The sequence below is a fragment of the Lissotriton vulgaris genome, chromosome 7 (assembly GCF_964263255.1).
Source record: "Lissotriton vulgaris chromosome 7, aLisVul1.2, whole genome shotgun sequence".
In the NCBI taxonomy this organism is placed as follows: domain Eukaryota; kingdom Metazoa; phylum Chordata; class Amphibia; order Caudata; family Salamandridae; genus Lissotriton; species Lissotriton vulgaris.
Window position 1 is genome coordinate 614141219 of NC_141695.1, and position 22622 is coordinate 614163840.

Here is a 22622-nt window from a genome sequence, read left to right on the forward strand (position 1 = left end):
CAAAGGAGCCGATTCTATCTTCCTTTTCTGGAAGAGGGCGTCAGCCTCCTTCCACAACTCGCATATGTAGCTGATCGAGTTGGAGGGTTTGATGGAGGAGAACTTGTAATGTCGAGTATCCACAGCGCACAATATTCAGCACCCACTTGTCCTGAATCATTCAATGGCAGCCCGAGACCTCCGTAAAAAAATCCGGGAGGAATAACGCCGCTAGAAAGGCAGAAGGTCTTAAGCCATTCTCCAGGCTTCCCCAAACCTACAGCCTTCAAAGTCTCCGCTACGGACTTTATGCGGGCTAACTCGCTATCCACATGGGAGCCAAAGAGTTGTGCCAGAGAACGGGAGATTAGAAACACACTGCTGTGCCGCAGTCTTCAGAGATGGCAGACTAATACAAGTATGTCGTTGTAGAAAAAAATCAAGGCAATACCCTGGGGTCGCCAGGAGCAAATTATCCGCTGCAGCGCCGATGAATAGATCTAAAACCATAATGCCCTCTATACTATCTCTGTAAGGCTTTCCTCCTGTCTCTGGGCATGAGAGCCACAAATTGTTGAAGGGACTCCCACAGGGAAGTATCGCAACGGCCCAGCAAGAGCGGGCCACCAGCATGTTGTTTTCATGCCGCCACCACTCTGACAAAGTCAGGAGTAGGGTGCAACCGGAAGGAAGGAAGGGTCCGACTCTGGAAAAATATAAACAGTACTATAGCCGGTTCCTCCAAACCCAGAACCAACGGAAGCAGTGGACGGAAGAAATTAAATTCCTTTTTTGTTGTGGTTATCTGCAGAGTCTTAAACATCACTCACTGTAGAGGGAGACGCAAAGCCAGAACCTCCTGGCAGGTAGCAATGGACGAAATTTGAGTACCGCCAACCAGTGAACAACCCGCTATGGGGGAAATTCGTAAGAGTCGGAGAGAACCTCCCCGCACTCGTGGAAGATGTATCCCTGGCATGTCGGAACCAAGACCGTCCATAACGGTGACGACAGGACCTTATGGAAGACAGCGGAGCCCATGCAACCGATGCCTCAAAACGAGACCTTGTTCTGGGTCAACAAGGTTCCACAGGGTGTCGCAGGCTGAGGAGCCACTGGCCCCTGAGGCAGTGGGTGGGAGAGGAGCCAGAGAGAATTCAGCGGCAACCCCGGTGGCATCACCAATGGGAGTGGAGCAGGAGGCGACCTAGATGGTGAGTAGGTACGCGAATACTCCAAACTTGCAAGCAGACCACGTGTAAGTAGCCCCAGACTGTCCATCAGAAGGGCTCCTCTACGTTGATCCACTGCTCAGAATCTAGTGTCGACGTTGCCGGGAACACGAAGTCCCCGCCGACGATGATAGGCTCACCACGGAGCGAGGTCTGGAACAGGACCTAAACGTTGAGCGCCGGTAATGACCCCTCCTCTTATCCCATTTTAGAGCAGGGACGATCCCGTGGGGATTACAAGTAAAGAATATCCTGTGGTCTTTACCGGGGATCCCGAATATAAAAAAAGGATTCAGCTTCATCAGCACAAATTGTAGCCGAGACTTAATGGTACATACTATCGAGACTGCAGCCCGCATATGTCAAAAAGAACTTGAAGAACTTGAGAGCATAACTATATCCATTAGAAACAATCACTCTGAAGCCGATGCCAGAGCATTGCTAGAGAAAATTGAAAAGGAGGTACAGACCTTCAAGAACAATACAATCAATTTCAAGACCAACAAATTTGAGAAGGACACAAAAAATGTCAACATTGAAACTGTATACCCTAATCTTAAAGAAGATTACTACACACATGTAGAAGCACGCAGAGTGTTAACCTAATACCAAGGAAGATCAAAAAACCGATTCACAACCTTTTCGGAGTCATCCTCCTTGGACTCATCTGGTGACACAAATTCCCGAGAAGGGACATCTAAGCGACAGGGCCCTTTTTTAGAACAAGGCGACCCGAGAAACAGAGTACGCTTCAAGCCACCTCAACCACAATGGGAAATGAGAACCCGCAAGAACTATTACAAGAGTTGAATACCACGTCCATAGTCAATTTATCATCAAGAGTACAAACTCAAGCCGAAAAATCAGTTCTGGAGTTGGGAATAAAATGTATCCCCTCATTACGGACTGACTTTGCAAATTTGAAAATAGAGACATTGGATCTCTTTCGAAAGATTCAATTGAAGGTGTTTTTTGCAGGAAAAGAATACCAAGGAAACAAAGAAGCCTCGGGCCTAACCCAAAAATGTACGTTTACCCCTCCACCACACCTGACGCCGAAACAAGTGATGGCATTTGAACAAGCAGTCATGTCTTCAATTAACCATCTTGAAAAACAAAAACAATATGTTCAAATGAACATATCGAAACAACAGCACAAGGCGATTAAGAACTTACAGAATGAAGAATCTGTGATTATTTAACCCGCCGACAAGGGGGGAGCACTTGTAGTGTGGGCCAGAGACCTGCATTTAGCAGAAGCGAACAAACAAATTTTGAACAAAGAATGGTACAGACCGCTGAGTGAAGATCCCACCCGCCTTATCGAGGAAGAGATAAAAGAAAAACTCAAATTGGGACTGGACGAAGGAATCCTGGGACCGAAGGAGTAGGACTACTTGAACAAAACAAATTCGCGTATCCTGGTCATTAACTTCCTACCCAAAATCCACAAAAACATGACAGACCTGCCCAGGAGACCGATTGTCTCCGGGTGTTAATCAATATTAGAGCCAGTGGCCAAATACGTTGACATTTTCTTGAAGCAGTTAATCATCCAAGTACCCTCATATTTGCGAGATACTACGGACTTCTTAAATAAAATGAAGGTCAATCGTTCAACAGTAATTTGCAGTGGCTAGTGTCCTTTGAAGTAACGTCACTTTATACACAAATCCCCCAGGACCAAGCGCTAGAAGCCATGGAGTTTTATCTTGAAACATGTACAAGAACACACCGAGTCCCGACAGCTTTCATCTTAGATCTGTCTCGAATTGCATTGAAGCGTAATTATTTCAGGTTTGAGAACACGTTCTATATGCAGGTAAATGGCTCAGCAATGGGGTGTCCTTTCGCACATTAAACGGCCATATTGTTCATGGCCCTGTTTGAACGAAAATGTATCGACAACGATAATCCATTAAGCGACTGTATCACACGGTGGTACAGGTACATTGACGGCGTCTGGTGCGTGTGGAGTGGCCCTGAAGAGCGACTAACACAATTCCATGAATGGTTAAACGCAAGACATCCAGATATCAAATTTACCATGACAAAAAGTAAATCAGTATTGACATTTCTTGACGTGTAAGTATTTGAAGATAATCAGAAACTAACTACAACACTACATCGGAAATCCACTGACAGAAATACCATCTTACACTATCGGAGCTCCCATCCCAAAAATCTGAAAACAATTTACCATACTGACAGCTACTAAGAGTAAGGCGCAATTGCGCGTGCAAAGAAGATTTTATGGTTAATGCATCCATCTTTAATGACCAATTAAGAGATCGAGGTTATCCCCGAAAATTGTTGAAACACGCTGTCAAAAGAGCTTGGTATACACCACGAGACACCCTGCTAATCAACAGAGTGAAACCTCCTATGGAGAAACTGGTGTGTGTATCCACATTTGGTCCACATACCAATAAATACAAGAAGATCATCCTATCAAATTGCCACCTTTTAACCGGATTGGACCTCCAGATGGAAAAACCTCTATTTGCCATGCATAAAAATAAAAACATTGGGCAAAAAATAATCAGAGCCGACTTGGGACGAACACCAACGCCAGTCAGTGATTTGCGCACGCAGTGGAAGTTACCCCCCGTTCAAGGTCACAGAAAATGTGGGGACTGCTCCGTCGGCGGTACGACAATTGAGGGCCATGAGTTTATACAGGACGGCATTAAATGGACACACAAGGAGTTCACTAACTGTACCATTTATGCGATCAAATGCCCATGTTCTCAAATATACATTGGCAAAACGACCCAACAGGTGAACCAGCGAATCGTACAACATAGATCGCGCATCAAAAATCAAGTACTGACCGCCCCAATGGTGCAACATTTTGTTGACCAACAACATTCAGAAAGAGACTTTCAATGGACTGTACTATTCGGTATTAAATTGCCCCCACGCGGAGGCCATTTAGAAAATATGCTGGCTAAAAAAGAAGCGTATCTAATTCTAAAGTTCCATTGTACAACTAGAGGATTAAATGAGCTAAGCGAGTTGAACCAAGCACAAACTTGAACATTGGAACCACAAGTCCCATAATCCAAAGGGACAAGGAACACAATGATGACACGCATAAAGGCAGAGACAGCACAAGCATCGAGTGATACACGTTTGGTGAGAGAAGACTGAATCTATACCAGAAGAACACAGCTGCAAAGTAAGTGAAACCCGCTGCAAACACCGTTATGAAATGTGAAGTAGACGGGCGGTGAAACTGCCATACAGAACAAAAATGTCACAGTGGTTCAAGTACTCCATCGCGACGACGTGCAATGTAATAACATAATGGGCTGCAGCAGATAGATTAATAAGGACGATGAAAGCGCACATTTACACAAATAGCTTTCCATTTACACTGCGTTTTTAAAAAAAAAAGTCTCCTCTGGTTGCGACAGGAAATGATGCTGCCCCAAATTTAGATGAGGATACAATTCATATGGCAGAAGAGGAAACTTTCATACAAGTAAGAGAAATGCGGTGGAAAGCTCTTCCTAAGACACAAACAGTAAGCAACTCCGGTCTGTATAAACAATGGCAATTTAATTGTTTGCCGGATGAATTCAAAACGTCCTAAGCTGACCGTGTCTGGAAACACGAACACAATTGGGGAGTCATCTAAATAGATGTTTGAAGACTCCAGTAAGTGCTTCCAACTCTAAGTCATAAAAAACAAAGATAGTAGTTAAGATTGTCCCATAACGTCAGACTCAAACTTTTATCAAATCAATTTGGTTGTGTTTAGGGACAGAAGATGGACTTTTAAAAGAAGCCTATCAAAAGCTATAAGGTACTCTTGGTATGTACTTAGTGGGTTGGTTTATTTAAAAGTTTGATAAGGAGAGGCAAAGACAGGCACTACTCATTATATAATATTTTGTTAAATACCAGGATTACACCGTGGTCTAAAGCCCTGATGATAATCCGCCAATGCAGAAGGGGATTGGAAACGTGTCGGCTTGTCTTTCATCGTCTGTGAGGGACCAACATTGAATGGGACTCTAGTGAGGGTGTCATAATTGAAACATACCCAGAGAGCGAACTTTTATAAAAAATAATTTTCCCCGCAGCCTGCCTGTCATAGTGCCACATAGAATTTGAATTTTGGCAGGCAATTGTTGAAATTTTGGACTGGTGTAATTAATTGATGCAAATACAGCAGTGTTTTGTCTTTGTTTTTGATTATATATTTTTGTAAAATGTTTTTCATACAATTTTGATTCGCACAATATACTGAATGAAATGTGTATTCCTCCTATGCATCAAGAGTAACGAACAGTTGTTTGAAATGAAGTTGAATCAATACAAATATGAAAGTAAAGTACAATGATTTTTTGCGTTTTATTTAGAATCTGCAGTATTAATTAGCAGTACTGAAATTGGTGGCTGGTACCCCTTGTTTGAAAAAAAAATAAAAAAGGTAATGACCCCTCGGCGTCAACTTCTCCTCGATACACCTATGAGGTCAACTTCACTACGTCACCATTACTACGACGTCGCCATCCCTACGACCTAGACCATCACCATGATGTCAAACGTCACTACGGTATCGAACCTCACTTCACCCAGACGTCGACCTTCACTTCGACGTCGAGCATCACTTCGACATCGAGCATCACTGTACTTCGACGTCGAGCATCGCTGTACTTCGACGTCGAGCATCGCTGCACTTCGACGTCGAGTATGCTGCACTTCGACGCCGAGCATCACTCCACCTCGACGTCGAACATTACTCCACCCCGACGTCTATCATCCCTTCAACGTCAATTCCTCACTTCAACGTCTACCATCTCCACAATGTCGAGGTCCTCCAGGTCTACTCCTCGACGTTCACCTTGGACGTTGCGTTCACCGGAGTCTTGGGTCGACGGAGAGCATATCGGTGCCCTACCTGCTCTCAACGTCGCCTTCCTCGACGCTGACCGGAACCGCATAAGTTTGTCAGTTGCGTTCCTGCTGGGGAACACCCCAGAGGGCACATCATGCTCTGCTAGAGTTTTGGAAAGCATTTTTGTATCTATGTTTAGCATGGATAATGGTCCTTACAAACCTGGCTCTTCTAGGTCCCTATCCAGATTGAGTTCCATGACTATGATAGCCTCCTTTACAGCCTCCGATACTATCCCTCTTTGTTTGGCTTCTACATAGTCTTGGTAGCTTGTGTGTGACAGCTATAAGCTCAACTTTCTGAAGGTCTGAATCCAACTTTGCTAGGTGGTCCTCTGCAAGCAAGCCATGGGATTTTAACCTTCTCCAGGAACTGCATCATAGCTGGCCTTCAATCTCAGAGACGTTTGTTAAGTACTGGGAGATGGTGTCTTTGATACCGATTTGGGTTTCTGCCTTTCTGTGATTTCAGCTTACTAGGCTGCTCTGATGAGGGTCCTCCCCACCCTCTCCTTACCCAGAGGCTAAAGAAGATGCCTTCAGTCTTCCCTGCTCCAACCCTGAGAGCCGAATCTTCTCCCTGTCAGCAGGGTGCCTGGAAAAGATTTTACAGAGAAGACAAGTGTCAAATACATAAGACACAGGCAAGCACAGAGCACAAACTCTGAGCTTCAAACTTGGCCTTTTTCCTACTGCGGTCACAGCACTTATCAGATAGAGATAGCATAAAGACAAGAAAACTGCAGAAATTCTGCCAAAAAACCACAGCAGAATGTAGACAAGGGCCAAACACGTTGAGTAAAACTGCAAAAATCCAGAAATAATCACTAAGAGTGAAAAAAAACTTCAAAAATTAAGAGCTAATGCTCCAGGGTTCTGCTAGCAGGAGCCGGAAAAAAGAACTGAAAGTAACTGGCCTTTGGCTGTGCATCATGGGATACCGAGGGTCTCTGGAAGGATCCTTAAAGGCATGGTATCCATTTACAGACATATAATGGCAGCCTATGGGGCTACTCTGTCCAGCCCTTCAACTCTATCATGAAAAAGGGATTTTTGTGAAGAGGAGTTTCTCTATGTGTGAAACTCAGTAAAATAGTTAAATTTAATTGTTACCTGGCTATCCTTTTCACTTCAGGATGAAGCAATGGCTAGAGTAGCCTGGGGTTTTCAGGCTGCATTGTTGTCTTTTATTATCTCTTAAGTGTCTGTCCAGGACTGCAGTGGAAGACACCTTAAGAGACTATATCTATTGAAGAGCTCCGGGGTCCACGCACATGGGCGGGACCATTCACATGATTATGACTATACACAGAGATCCCCTACTACAGAAGCAGAGCATAATTCCGCCTTCACAGCTAATATGTTCACAATCAAAGGGAGTGAATCACGTATGTCGATTTTCCAGAATCTCTATAGGATTGTCACGGAGACCCACAATCATACTAACATAGGAACAGTATATTTTGATTCTCCGCTCCTGTGGTTAGGTGAGAATCATCATCATCATCATTGGGTCTTATCACCTGAGTGTTCAGTTCTCCAGGTCATCTACTATCCTCCACCAGGAGGGAGACTGTCGGGTTCACAAAAGTCGTGAATAGTGAAAAAAGATTACAATGATCTACTTTCCTGCATGTAATGTTATCACTTTCCTGTATAATAAAATATCACGTGCAGGAAAGTCTGGAGTTTGCTCTGGAGAAGTATACTTTTGAGTAGCCATGGTGTTGCTGCTTTGATAGTGGTGATGGTTAAAAAGATTCCTACCTAACTCTAGGATTCTGGTACCAAAGAAATAGGGGCCACTAATGGAAGGAGTGGGCTTGGATTAATTACAAACACTGTGGTGTGGGTAATTCCATGTAGATTTTTACTTTTGCTGCTTCTCTTGCAGACTATCTTGAAATGAACTTATGTCGTCCACCCTCATTGGAAATCCTGTAAGCAATGTGGTGACCAGCGTCTCATGGTTGAGAACCGAAGTCTCTCAAGACAAAGTGATGATCTTGAGGTGGTGTATGTATCAGTTGTTGGAATAATTGTAATCAATATATCTGGATTGATCTACAGAACAGAAGTCTCTTCAGAACCCTTCTGACCTCAGTTTTCCACACTGTTGCTACTTGCCTCACGACATGTGGGGTGTCTGCTAGTAGGCTTTTTCCTCCTATGAAGCAGGTTGGCAGTATTTCCTCCTCTACATAGCTCCTAAGCAGACTTTTTTTTCAGTTTTCTAATTCAGTGCACCATCTTGTAGCTTAGATTTGTTAACGGTATTCCAGGTCTGGAAGGCAGAGCCCTCCCCGTTTTCTATCCAGCATTAGAGAATCTAGTCAAATTCTATTTCTTTTTTGGCCCCCACCAGTGACACCAAAAGGCAGTCTCGCCCACAAAAGTTAACTACTGGAATTAGGCACAAAGTGTTTTGTAGGGTAGACAGACAGTGGGGAAGTAACAACATTTTACCGATTGCCACTTTCCTCATAATGAAGAGCAGGGGATGTCAAAGAATTGAATTGAGATCTTCTGTCCCCACTCTACCTTACAGCCATACTGTTTAGTTGAATGTATTGCTCGGATGTCCAGATAGCGAAACACGTCCACCTCCCACAGTATACCTGTGGCCGCAAACTCTATCAGGGTTTTTCCTACAAGACACCAGATACCAGACTTACTAGCGGGTACAGGATTCTTTTACTCTTGTTGATGCACAATCCAGAAGTACTCAGAAACTTGTTAAATTCTTGTAGGAGCAGGGGCCTAAGACCTGTGGTTGGCCAAACTAGAGTATGTGTGTACAGTGACATTGTACGCAGTGCATCTCCTCCCCAGTTTCCCCATAGTTGCATTGCTAGCCCAAACAAAAATTAGATGAGAGGAAACCCTGCCTGGTACCTTTTCTATATTCCATTCGTCAAACACCAGGCCTCTGGCTCGGTCCCTGCCATCCTGGCATAAAAGTCTACCTCAACCCTGCTAGTTAGGTCTAAAGCTCATTCTGGTGTGGACTTCAATCAAATATACCCAGTTGATAGTAGCAAAAGCCTTTTCAATGTTGAGCGTCTCTTAAATGCCCTTCATTTTTGTTTGTTCAGTTGAGTACATTTCATAGCTAAAGAGTCTCAGGTTCATAAGTGTACTGGTGCCCACAATGAATCAACAGTGGTCCAGCTACACTAGGGACCCAATTACTCTTACAAATCTGCTTGCTAGAGTTTTGGAAAGCATTTTTGTATCTACGTTTAGCATGAATAATGGTCTATACAAACCTAGCTCTTCTAGGTCCCTATCCACATTGAGTCCCATGACTATAATAGCCTCCTTCACAGCCTCCGATAATATCCCTCTTTCTTTGGCTTTGAGTGAACTGAAGTCGAAAACTTACTGGATCACTGGCGTTGTTATCTTGATGCTCATGTTGAATGAAATATACAAGCGGCCTCCCCCTCAGTTTCTTGATATTATTACAATGGACATTTCCTCAGAAACATTCCATACCTCTTCGTTCCTTCAGCCACTTCTGTATACCACTTGTAAAACAATGTTTAAAGTAACAACAACAACAAAGAAATTATATTATATATATATAATCTAATTACACACATTTATGTCTATTTGGTTAACAAACCCTGTACCCTTTATATGAAAGGGTTACTCTCTTTGTTGGATGTTGTTGCTAATATTAGACTGTGAACATGTTGAGACCATTGCTTTCAACAGCTACACCATGGTTTTCAATGGTGATGAGGATGGGAATAATGAGAATGACAATGGCCATGTAGTTTTTCTGTTTTCACACCTCCTTCTATCCTTCTGTCTCTGGAACACCATTTGTGGGGGTCCTTCGACATTGATGACATGGCCATAGTAAAAACAGAATGATCCTTGGGGAGGCAAGCTGGAAGCCTCAGATCTTACAGCTAGACTCAAAGTCAAATTCATTCTCTAGTATTGCAGGTCCTTTTAAACATCATACCACAAAAATGCCACTTTAACAGAATCAAAAGAAGGCATATATATTACACATAGTGTTTGTCCAAAGAAACTTTCTTTCTCTAATACAACGGACTCCTGACAGAAGAGGAAGGCACTCTGACAAGAAAGATCCACCAAAAAAGGATGGAGAAAGTCTTCACACTGTTGTAAATGTAAAAGCTGTTGAATGAAAGTAGAAAATAAGAGTTGTGAGAGAAAGGTCTGTGAAAAAAACAGGTGTGAAATTACCAAATGTATTGCAGGATCACACCAAGTGTGCTACAGGAGGGTGTTTCATGTGTATCACACTGACTGTATGGAGTACTACAAAGTTTGTATTTTGGAGTGATGGTTTCATTTTTCAAACAACATTAATTGTTTACAGGCATGGTTGCTAACAAAATTAATAACTATATGATTAATTATGCCAATGAGAACTGCTGTATTTTATGGTTGAAACATGTACATGTGTACTTTTTGGGGGGTGGGGGTGGGGGATGACGGCAACTGTTTGAGATTTTCTGCTATACCTTGTATACCCCTGGTTAATGACAAAATGTAATAAAAAGATGAATTTTTAAAAAGGAATCCCAGCTGTGATCTTTCAACCTCATCTCTCTGTAATGATTCTTTGAGATCCAGACATTTTTTGCTGATGAGAATATTTTTGACAAAACATTTCATGACAAGCCTAATCCCTCACTTGTTTTTTTCATAAACTGATATGTCAGCAATTTTGTTTTAATATTCTTCGCTTTCTAATGAGATATGCTCCTAAACACAGTATTTTTTAACTAATGCAACAACAATATTACCAAAGAAAAGGAAAATGCTACTTACCAGTATGCATCTGTTCTTGGCATGTAGAGCTGCAGATTTCTACACTTTGCATTAGATCGCCACCTGGTGTTGAGCTCGGATGATTGCATGTTGTTGTCGACTTGGAAGAAGTCTTTTGTAGTCACGAGATAGGTGACTCCTACCTTGGACGATAGGGCACATGGGCATCGGCTCCATCCTTAGATTGTTTTTCGCCATGATGGAGTTAGTAGAAATAAAGAAGGGATGTCCATGTGTATATCTAATTAAGATGAAACTGGAACAGATACAGGTCCGGGGGAGGCGGGAGGGCATGTAGAAATCTACAGCTCTACATGCCAAGAACAGATGAATACTGGTAAGTAGCATTTTCCGTTCGAGGCATATGAGCTTCAGATTCTACACTTTACATCGATAGTGCAGCAGAGTCTCCCCTAGCGGTGGTCACCTGTATCCGTTGCAGTAGTTGGAAAGAGTTTTTAGGACAGCTTGGCCTACTGCAGCTTGCTGCTATGCTTGCACATCAACACAGTAGTGCTTAGTGAAAGTGTGTGTTGTAGACCATGTTGCAGCCCTGCAGATGTCTTCTAGGGGAATATTTCCTAGGAAAGCAACGGAGGCTCCTAGTTTGCGTGTGGAATGTGCTCTGGGAGGAACTGTTAATGTACGTTTTGCTTTTTGATAGCATATTTGTATACATTTTACAATCCACCTTGCAATTCCAGCTTTAGAGATGGGGCTGCCCTTATGTGGCTGAGAGAAAGCTACAAACAGTTGCTTTATTTTGCGAAAGGATTTGGTCCTATCTATATAATAGAGAAGAGCTCTTTTAACGTCTAGGGTGTGTAGAGCTCTTTCTGCTACAGAGTCTGGGTTTTGGAAAAACAATGGTAACTCTACAGATTGGTTTAAATGAAACTGAGTAATGACTTTTAGAAGGAATTTAGGATTTGTTCTGAGAACCACTTTATTACGGTGTAATTGTAAAAATGGTTCTTGTATAGTGAAAGCTTGAATCTCACTAACTCTTTTAAGAGAGGTAATAGCTACTAAAAAGGCTATTTTCCATGTGAGGAATTGCAGTTCACATCTGTGTAGAGGTTCAAAAGGTGGTCCCATGAGTCTTGTAAGAACAATGTTTAGGTTCAACACCGGAGAGGGTGGTAACCTGGGAGGAATGATTCTTTTTAATCCTTCCATAAATGCTTTAATAGCAAGCACTCTAAATAAAGACAGATGTTGTCTATTTTGTAAATAAGCTGCAATTGCTGCTAGATGTAGGTGGCATATAGATGAATATGCCAAGTTACATCTTTATAAATGTAGAAGGTAGCAAATAATATTTTGGATGGAAGCAACTAGGGGATCAATTTGGTTATTGTTGTAGTAAATGGCAAATCTTTTCCATTTAGCAGCATAGCAAGCTCTAGTAGTAGGTCTCCTGGCTTCTTTAATGATATTCATACAGTCTGGTGATAGGTTAAGATAACCAAATTCTAAGACCTCAGGAGCCAGATCGCCAGATTCAGTTGGCTTGGGAATGGATGTCCGATGTCTCCATAATTCTGTGTTAGCAGGGATGGTGTCAGACGTAGTTTCTGGTGTGGAACTAGGGATAGTTCTAGCAGTGTTGTATACCACGTTGGCGCGCCCACATGGGAGCTACTAAAATCAGTTGGAGCGACTGTTGTCGTAGCTTGCGCACTATTAGTGGTATTAATGGTAGTGGCGGAAAAGCGTACGCAAATCTGCCTGACCAGTTCATCCATATCGCATTGCCCTTGGACAGCGGGTGTGGAAACCTGGCGGCGAAGGTTGAGCATTTTGCGTTTTCGTGTGTGGCGAAGAGATCTATGTCTGGATGACCCAACTTGTGAAAGAATGGTAGAAGAACTTGCTGATGTAGTTCCCATTCGTGAATCGGTTGTGTCTGTCGACTTAACAGATCTGCTATCTCATTGTGAACTCCTGAAAGGTGTACTGCTAACAGATACATGTTTTGTGGAATGGCCCATCTCCAAATGTTCTGTGCAAGCTGGGACAGCTGTAGTGAGTGTGTCCCCCCCTGTTTTTTTTTTTATAGTACATGGCTGTCATGTTGTCCGACCGGATTAAAACAGCTTTGTTTTGTACTTGGAAGGTTTTGAGCGCTAAGAATATTGCTAGCAGCTCTAGGTGGTTGATATGGAACGATCTTTGTTGAATGGTCCATTGCACTTGAGTCGTATGATGTAGGAGATGGGCTCCCCATCCTGTGAGAGATGAGTCTGCTGTAAGTACTATTTGTGGAACAGGTTCGGGGTACGGTCCCCCTTTTGTCAACTTTTTGCTGTTCCACCACTGCAGAGAGCGATGTGTGCGGCTGTCCACCAACACCAGGTCTGTTAGTTGTCCTTGAGCCTGATTCCACTGTTGTGTTGGACATTCCTGTAACGGAGGCATTTGTAGTCTTGCATATGGCACAATAAAGATGCAAGACGCCACTATGCCTATTAGTGTCATGAACACTCTGGCTAGGAGAGAGTGTTGGTGTTGAAACTTTGTGACTAAAGCTTGAATGCTCTGTATCCTTGCTGGACCGGGATACGCTAGAGCTGTAGACGTGTTTATTGTAGCCCCTAAATATTGATGTACATGAGAGGGCTGTAGGTGCGACTTGGTGTGGTTGATTGTGAAGCCTAAGTCGTGCAATGTTTGAATTGTCTGAGATGTGTGTTGGACACACGGATTGAATGACTTGGCTTTTATGAGCCAATCCTATAGATATGGGAAGACCTATATCTGTTATCTTCTGAGATGTGCTGCTACTACTGCTAGGCACTTTGTGAACACTCTTGGTGCAGGTGTTACCCCGAATGGAAGGACTTTGAATTGATAATACTATCCTAGTACAAACCTCAGATACTTCCTGTGAGAAGGATGTATAGGAATGTGGAAGTAGACGTCTTTTAGATCTAGTGTTGTAAGGAAGTCGCCTTGTTGCAGCAATGGGAGCACTTGTTGTAAAGTGATCATATGAAAATGTTCTGAGTGTATATAGTGATTGAGGGACCTGAGATCGAGAATTGGTCTTTGTGTCCCGTCCTTTTTGGTTATTAGAAAATACAGCGAATAAACCCCTGTTCCTTGATGTTGTAAAGGAACTATTTCTATTGCGTCCTTTTGAAGAAGTGATAGGACTTCTTGTTTGAGCAGGGTAAGATGTTCTGCAGACATTGGATGCTATCTGGGTGGTATGTGTGGAGGGGTAGCTGTAAGTTTGAGGCAGTAGCCATACTGTATAATTTCTCTTACCCACCTGTCTGTTGTGATGGAATTCCAGACCGGTAGGTACTGTGTTAGTCTGCCCCCTACAGGAGTGGAGTGTTGTTGGGGGAGCAGAGGGAAGTCACGGTTTTGTGGTGGAAGAGGTTCAATTATTGTTGTAACCTCGACCTATTCCTTTATTGTTGTTACCTCTATAGCCTCCTCTAAAATATCCTTTACTGGAGGATGTCTGTGTATTGGATTTAAAGGAAGCAGTATTGTCTGCGCCAGTCTGTTTGGAGCTTCTCTATAGAAGGAGCGACGAAAGGAGCCTCTAGCATGTGTGGATTGCAAAGCTCCCATAGATTTGGCTGTATTGGTGTCTTTCTTCATTTTCTCAAGTGCTGTGTCTACCTCTGGTCCAAACAATTGATGTTGGTTGAATGGCTGATTTAAGATGGTAGTTTGCACTTCCTGCTTAAATCCTGAAATGCATAGCCACACATGACGTCTAAGTAGGACACTAGTGTTTACAGCTCTGGATGCAGTGTCTGCTACATCAAGTGCGCACTTGATTGAGCCATTTGAAATTAATTTGCCTTCTTGTATAAGGTTGTTTGCCTACGCCTTAATTGGTCAGGTAGATGTTGTTATTGTGTCTCTAACTGATCATAGGGAGCCCTGTCATATCTTGCAAGGAGGGCTTGTGTGTTAGCTATACGCCATGTATTGGAAGCTTGTGCAGCTATCTTTTTGCCTGAAGCATAGATCACCTTAGATTCTTTATCAGGGGGTGGTGCTTCACCGGATGTCTGTGAGTTTGCTCTTTTTCTAGCATTTGACAAGACTAGGGAATCTAAGGGTAGATGTCCTTTAATGTAGGCAGGATCCTCAGGAGCTGGCCTATACTTTTTCTCAATTCTAGGGTTTAGAATCCTAGCACATACAGGATTTTAAATACTTCTGGAGAATGTTTGATGACCCCTTTAATCATAGGCAGAATTTGAACAGAATTTTGTGATTGTGCAAACGTATCTAATAAAAAGTCTTCCTCTGCCTCATCTGAATGCATGGTGACCCCATGTTAGATGGCAGCTCTATTCAGCAAGTGCCCAAAACCAATATTGTCTTCTGGGGGAGGTGATTTTGATGGATATGAATGTGGGTCGGAATATCTGGCACATCTTGTGGGTTTGGGTACTCCCAATCTGGATTATCAATAGGGTAGGGAAAAGGCTCATCTGGGTCTGCCCCTCCCCTTATGCTATACCTATCATCATTTGGAAGTGTATTTGGTGAAGAATAAGGAGAAGAGTTCTCAGGAGAATTCGGAGGTGAAATGTTAAGGGGAACAGGAGATGAAGGAGAAGGAAGTATAGGAGAAGTAGGGTGCATAGGAGATGTGGCAGAGTCCTACTTCTTGACAGGCACTGCAGGTGTAGGTGCTGTGTCTGATTTCCTTTCCCTGTGTGGTGTAGTGGATACATGAAGTGGAGTGGTGTGGCTCACTGGTTAGAGGCGGCAGACCCGGAAGCAGAGAACGGCCCAGGACCAGAGTTCAATTCCCGACGTGGCAGGGTCATGGACCAGGGTCAGCGGACTCGATAATTCTCGTCTCGGTGCCTACTCTAACAAGGGATCACACTCTGCAACTCTGGGCATTAGCTTACCTCATCTCTACAACGGCCCCCCACATTCGCCGGGGATGCCTGGTTTCACCTTGGAGATACCCAGTAGGGACCATCTCACAGGGATGGCCAGGACGGGTTCCCCAGCGGTCTACAGCGCCACGACGCCTCAGGGCAGCAGTGCGCTTTACAAGACACATTACATTACATTTGGGTCCATGTAGATCTTCTTTTGTAGAGGATCAGGTTGGAAAAGTTCTTCGCCTTGGGGCGTGGTTGCTGCTTGTCTTTAGCCTTGGGGGTTGTTACTGTGTCCTTTGGCGTAGGTTTTGGCACCGAAGGTATTGTTTTCTGAGTTGTACTCTGTTTCGAGGGCTTGAGAGCATCGGAATCAGGCCTTGTAGGTTTCGGTACAGAAGATATTGGCTTCAGAGTAGAAGCTGGTCTCGTCGGCCTCGAGGCGTCAGGCTCTGGCTTCATAGATTTGTCTTTAGAAGCCGACAGTTTCGGGGCCAGGACTTCTTTCGGTTTCGGTGCCGAGGGAGCTGGTGGGATCGGCAAGTGCAGCTTGCTTGGTAAGGAGCTACCGGAAGGCTTGAGTATTTTCTTTGGAGCCGGGCTCGATGGCGGGGCTTCCGAAGTGTTTTTTCGGTCGTGACTAGGCCCCGGAGGCAGAGTGTTGACCTTTGACTTCGATTTGGGTGCTGAGTATGTGGCAGGGGCAGTAGTACTCACGCGCTGACCCGATGGTATGGAGTCATCGGAGTCGTCTGCCTCGGATACGATTTGGAGATCGTCTGAATCTTCTTCGGGGACGAGCGGAACCTCTTCGTCGAAGATATCCACTGGTTCCGGAGCCGATCTCTGCATGTGGTGTCAACGGGCCTTCCGATCTCGAATGGTTTTCTTGGATCGAAAGGATGCAGAGGCTGAACAGCTGGATTCGTCGTGTTCTGGCGATAAGCACAGGTTACAGACCTAGTGATGGTCACTGTGTGGAAACTTTGCTCCACACTTGGGGCATCTTTTGAATGGCGTCCTTTCCATGAGGTGTAGGCCTCACGGCGTGGAAAGACCCAACAGCCCGCGTCGACGACCGGAATCGAGATGATGGAGTCAAGTTGACGTTTATCGATATCGAGAGTAGTTTGGTTAAGTTTGAATACGTTTTTACGCGTTAAAGTACTTGAAAAGTAGATTTCGAAACGGAGCGGAAAAGTTTCATCCAAACCCAGTGGAGGAAAAAAATTATCTAAGGATGGAGCCGATGCCCATGCGCACTATCGTCCAAGGGAGGTGTCATCTATCTCGTGACTACAAAAGGTTTCTTCCAAGACGACAACAACATGCAATCATCCGAGCACAACACCAGGTAGCGATCTAATGCAAAGTGTAGAATCTGCAGCTCATATGCCTCGAACACATCTTTAATTAAAAAAAATAAAATCTAAATAATATAAGGATACAAGTCCAAACTTCTCCCCACATTCAACCCCTCTTCAATAACAGCCAAAAATGGATTGTATGGTGTTGGGAACTCCTATGAAAACAGTTTCTTTGTTTTATTTTAATATCCATTAAAAAAAAACCTAAGGCATCAAAAGACTATTCCAAAATCAGAACTCTAAGAAGAACTACCATGCAAAAGATTGTTTCATCTTCTTTGTTAAAGAATCAGGAAAAAGGAAAAAAATAAAAAAATATTTTTAAAAAACCCACCAACAGCAGACCATTAACATCTTTCAAAAACACTACTAAAAAGGCAAATCAGGAAAAAAACAGACTCATGCAGAAACTGTTTCTCAAAAACTAGCAGTCAACAATGAAAAAACACCTTCAACCTTGTGTGCATGAAAATCAGATTGCAAAAATATTTCTCTATGTTATATTTACAGCTATTTTAAATTTAAAAAAAAATAATAGCTATGTGTAATAGACTTTGAGAATTGCTGGAATCCTTTACGCCTTCTTAAAAATGTGCACAAGTTAATAACTACCTTGGATACAACATGGGATCTAGCTGGAACAATTAATTATAGGTCAGTTTTGAAGATTTTCCTATCACTGTCTTCCAATTCTTAGAAAGAGGATGCTCCACAAACATACCTATTAGCCTGGCAAGCTCGCAAAGCCCCCAGGGTATGTGGACAGGAAGAACAGCACAGTGCGTCTCCTGCAGGGCGATATTACACAGGTGGTCGGAGAAGCAGCACAGACACTCTGTCACACTTGCATTGCACAGGTTCAACAGCACGTTTAAACCCAGCGGTTTCAAAGAACTCAGGTGCAGTTTCCAGTTGGCATCATCAAACTGTATACTGGAAGGGTTCTGTTGGTCCTGCGACAGGCTTAGCATCTCCAGATGATAGTCACAAACATAATCTTCAGCCTCAGAAGCAAATGCATCACCCTCGGCACAAACCTTGTAAGCAAAGAGTGATGAAAACAGATATTAAAACAGTAAATGTTTATGTAGAGAAACAGAGGTTAATTTACAAAGGCATTCTTATTAACCCTGTTCTACTCTCTCTGCTTCCTTCACCCGGGCTAACATGACATTCTCCTAATCTGGAAACAACTAATTTCAGTTAATTATTTTGTTCTGTCAAACCATAACCACACAGGGAGCAAAAAATGGTACTCTATCAGAAAGTGAGGTGTGTAGAAGTAGGAGTACAAGTGCCTCGATGATAAATTTACTTTTACATTTCAGCAACCCTTCCACTGGACTACTAGGATGATTTCTAGGCATCCAAGAATGCAGATGGGGAGAAGTAACTAAGCATGAACCTCAGCAGACTTACCCAAAGACATTTCTCATCATGAACTACCTACATTGGGAGTCACTCCTGGAAAGGAAGGCTAATGCATAATGCTTGAAACATTGTCCTTGTGATTATTTCAGACATCACAAAGCAGAAAGTGTTGCTATAAAGCCACCACTTTTGCATTAGATTGGAATTTATAAAGATAAAAATTGTTCTCAGGCTAAGTTGAATGCGCAATAGCGAAGTTGGAAGCCTCTTTGCAGGCAGATCAAAGAGCATGCAGGCTTGAATGACTGCTATGGTTCTAGTAGATCGTCAACTCTCCTTACGTGCAGGTGGTGAAGGATCAGGTTATCATCTGTAGCTGAATTCTTATGTAGCTTTGATTTATGAATGAAGGATAACTTCAATGCACGATCATGCCCCTACTAAAAAACACACATAGCTCCACACAAGAGAACTTTTGCAGCATCCTAATCCTCATTGATAATATAACAGAACACATATGCAATAAAACAGGATGCAACTATCAAGTTAATTATGCCCAGTCGGTGAATTCACCCAAAAATATTGAACAAATCAGGACTAAAAAAAAATTAAGTACACTTTCCAGGTCCTGCTTTGATCAGTTGGTAGTCCTAATATGTGCAAGTCAGTTCAAGTGGCAATATCTGAAAGATCTTGAATGCAAGCAAAAAAGGTTTGCCAGACATTACATGTTCATGAGTCAATTTTAATGGCATGAACCGCCATATTCTGTATCTCCAAACTAATGCCAAGTAAACTTCCTCCAAAAGAGGCAGTCTTTTAGATGTCTGATTTTAAGCAATAGTTCTGCTGCCTGGGAAGCGGTAATGAAGGGGCTGGGGAGAGAATGAACAATATCTGCATTGTTTATGCACTGTTCAATGCTGCTACTGGGGTGTGCTGTCCCCAGTTTGTGCATAAGGAAGTTGATTTGTATTACCTCCTGTATTAAACAAAATATTAAAAAAAATTATATATATTTTTAAATGCTAACCCAATGTAAAATTAAACTAAAAGCTTTAGTCTTATTTTGAAAAGGTATAGGGCTCTTTATATATCGCGTTAGCATAAACCTTTCTGTTGCTGAGCGGTGATTCAGTACTAGCGAGTATTTTATAACAAGCATTGGCATAGCCAATAGGTCTCGCCTTTGGGGCCTTATAAGTGTTTAGGCAGAGCTATGGCCTTTGCCAATGTTCATTTTATTTATTTATTTGCAAAATTGTGTATAGTGCTGGCTAGACCCGGAGGTATCAGAGCACTTTACATGAGGATCAGCGAGTTACAGGTTACATAATTACATAGTCAAGTATAGACGTTGTAGAAAAACATGAGAGTACACCTTTTCACTGCTTAATTCTGGTCTCGTCTCTCAACTGAAACTTGAGTTGGGGTTAATAAATATAGACCAGATAGTAAACAGGAACTTAATTAACTATTGTCATCATCTGAGGGAGGCACAAGACGAGTCTTACAAATTCTTGTCTGGAAGGTACTCAGTAATTCAACATCAACAAGATCCTCATCATGGCTTATCAATTTGCAGAAAACAGATTTGGAAACAACTGAAGAATGGTGCCAACATCTTGATTACAATTTTTTAACCCTTTCGCTGCTGATGACGAGCTCAGCTCGTCATCACCCACGGGTGTCGTGTGCTGATGACGAGCTGAGCTCGTCATAAATGCACCAAAATAGCAATTTGCAGCACAGCGCAAAAATCCCCGCAGCAGCCATGTGGTTAAAATAAAATTAAGGACAAAAGTAAGCTTCTCTTTTGAGGAAAACATTGATCAAATTATTAATCTAAAAATAGGGTGATTTTGTAGTACTCCTTTTTGACTCTGGAACCACAATCGTAAATGTGTTTAAGCTGTGCTGTAGAGAAGTGTGGCTGCTGTGCAGCATGCAGAAAAGTTGTGATAAAAAAAGTGCCAGAAGCATTTTTGTGCACTTGTATATGACCAAGAAGGCATTATTTCCAACAAAACGACCATATTAAAAAACTGTATGTACAATTAAAAAATGTTTAGAGGGGGCATACACAATTGGAGATTGAAGGTTGTGAACTAGTACCTGTATTTTAACACGAGCAGCGCCCAGACGGTAGGGGAGAATCAACAGATGGCAGATTCCGAGAGCAGGCTGAGGTGGTGTTGAGTGATGTTGAGGTGGTAGTGGTGGTGGTGACCGGTGCTGAGGTGATGCTGAATGATACTTAGGTCTTGCTGAGTGATGATGATGTGGTGGATACTATTGCAAAGGCGATGCTGAGTGATACTGATGTGGTGTTGAGTGATGTTGGGGAGGTGCTGAGTGATATTGTGGTGGTGCAGAGTGATGCTGTGGTGGTGCAGAGTGATGCTGTGGTGGTGCAGAGTGATGCTGTGGTGGTGCAGAGTGATGTTGTGGTGGTGCAGAGTGATGCTGTGGTGGTGCAGAGTGATGCTGTGGTGGTGCAGAGTGATGCTGTGGTTGTGCAGAGTGATGCTGTGGTGGTGCAGAGGGATGCTGTGGTGGTGCAGAGGGATGCTGTGGTGGTGCAGAGGGATGCTGTGGTGGTGCAGAGGGATGCGGTGGTGGTGCAGAGGGATGCGGTGGTGGTGCAGAGGGATGCGGTGGTGGTGCAGAGGGATGCTGTGGTGGTGCAGAGTGATGCTGTGGTGGTGCAGAGTGATGCTGTGGTGGTGCAGACTGATACTGTGGTGGTGCAGAGTGATACTGTGGTGGTGCAGAGTGATACCGTGGTGGTGCAGAGTGATACCGTGGTGGTGCAGAGTGATACCGTGGTGGTTCAGAGTGATACCGTGGTGGTGCAGAGTGATACCGTGGTGGTGCTGAGTGATACCGTGGTGGTGCTGAGTGATACCGTGGTGGCCCTGAGTGATACCGTGGTGGCCCTGAGTGATACCGTGGTGGCCCTGAGTGATGCCGTGGTGGCCCTGAGTGATGCCGTGGTGGCCCTGAGTGATGCCGTGGTGGCCCTGAGTGATGCCGTGGTGGCCCTGAGTGATGCCGTGGTGGCCCTGAGTGATGCCGTGGTGGCCCTGAGTGATGCCGTGGTGGCCCTGAGTGATGCCGTGGTGGCCCTGAGTGATGCCGTGGTGGCCCTGAGTGATGCCGTGGTGGCCCTGAGTGATGCCGTGGTGGCCCTGAGTGATGCCGTGGTGGCCCTGAGTGATGCCGTGGTGGCCCTGAGTGATGCCGTGGTGGCCCTGAGTGATGCCGTGGTGGCCCTGAGTGATGCCGTGGTGGCCCTGAGTGATGCTGTGGTGGCCCTGAGTGATGCTGTGGTGGCCCTGAGTGATGCTGTGGTGGCCCTGAGTGATGCTGTGGTGGCCCTGAGTGATGCTGTGGTGGCCCTGAGTGATGCTGTGGTGGCCCTGAGTGATGCTGTGGTGGCGCTGATTACATCATCCAGTGAATGGGGTTTGCTTCGTTATTTAAATATGCATTATATATATAGGAATTTGCATTGAAGTATGAGTGGATATATATAAATAAATATTTGGATGGAGCACTTTAACAATGTATAGTAGCTCACTAAATATAGTGGATAGTGACTAAACTGTGTAAATATCTGTATCACTTTGTCAGTTGTTGTGTAAACTGGTTCTCCAGTTGGTTACTAGCTATGTGAAAGTCTATATTAGTTATTGATTAGTTAATTGATTATTTGTATGGGAGAGTGAATGTGTGTGTGGTTCGATGGAGGGTGTGTGACTGCCCAAAGATGTGTGAATAGTTGATTCAGTAGATATATGAAGTTAAAACTACATGTTCTAACAGTTGTTTGGGTGAGTGAATATCTTTATGGGTGTGGTGACGAGCAAATATATTTCTCAATGGTACATGTCCAACAAACTAGAAAAATAAAAGGCAGTGTATGTGTCAGTTGTTTTATATAAATAAGTATACATAAGACTCAATGATTGTATGAGTGACTGTATGGATAACAGTATACTTGTAATAATGATTTTATAATATTCTAAATAGGACTTACTATCTAAATGAATAGAGGAAGTGTGTAGCTAAGTAAG

The 22622-nt window shown here is 43.4% G+C and overlaps 1 protein-coding gene across 3 annotated transcripts in view; it reads right to left on the reverse strand.

Moving 5' to 3' along the window:
- TMEM94 (transmembrane protein 94) overlaps positions 1-22622 on the reverse strand; it is a 734938-nt gene that overhangs the window by 312037 nt on the left and 400279 nt on the right. For all 3 annotated transcript variants that reach the window (XM_086930762.1, XM_086930761.1, XM_086930760.1), the window contains one exon: positions 17894-18209. In XM_086930762.1, the coding sequence (XP_086786888.1) occupies positions 17894-18209 (316 nt within the window). The remainder of the gene's footprint in view (positions 1-17893; positions 18210-22622) is intronic.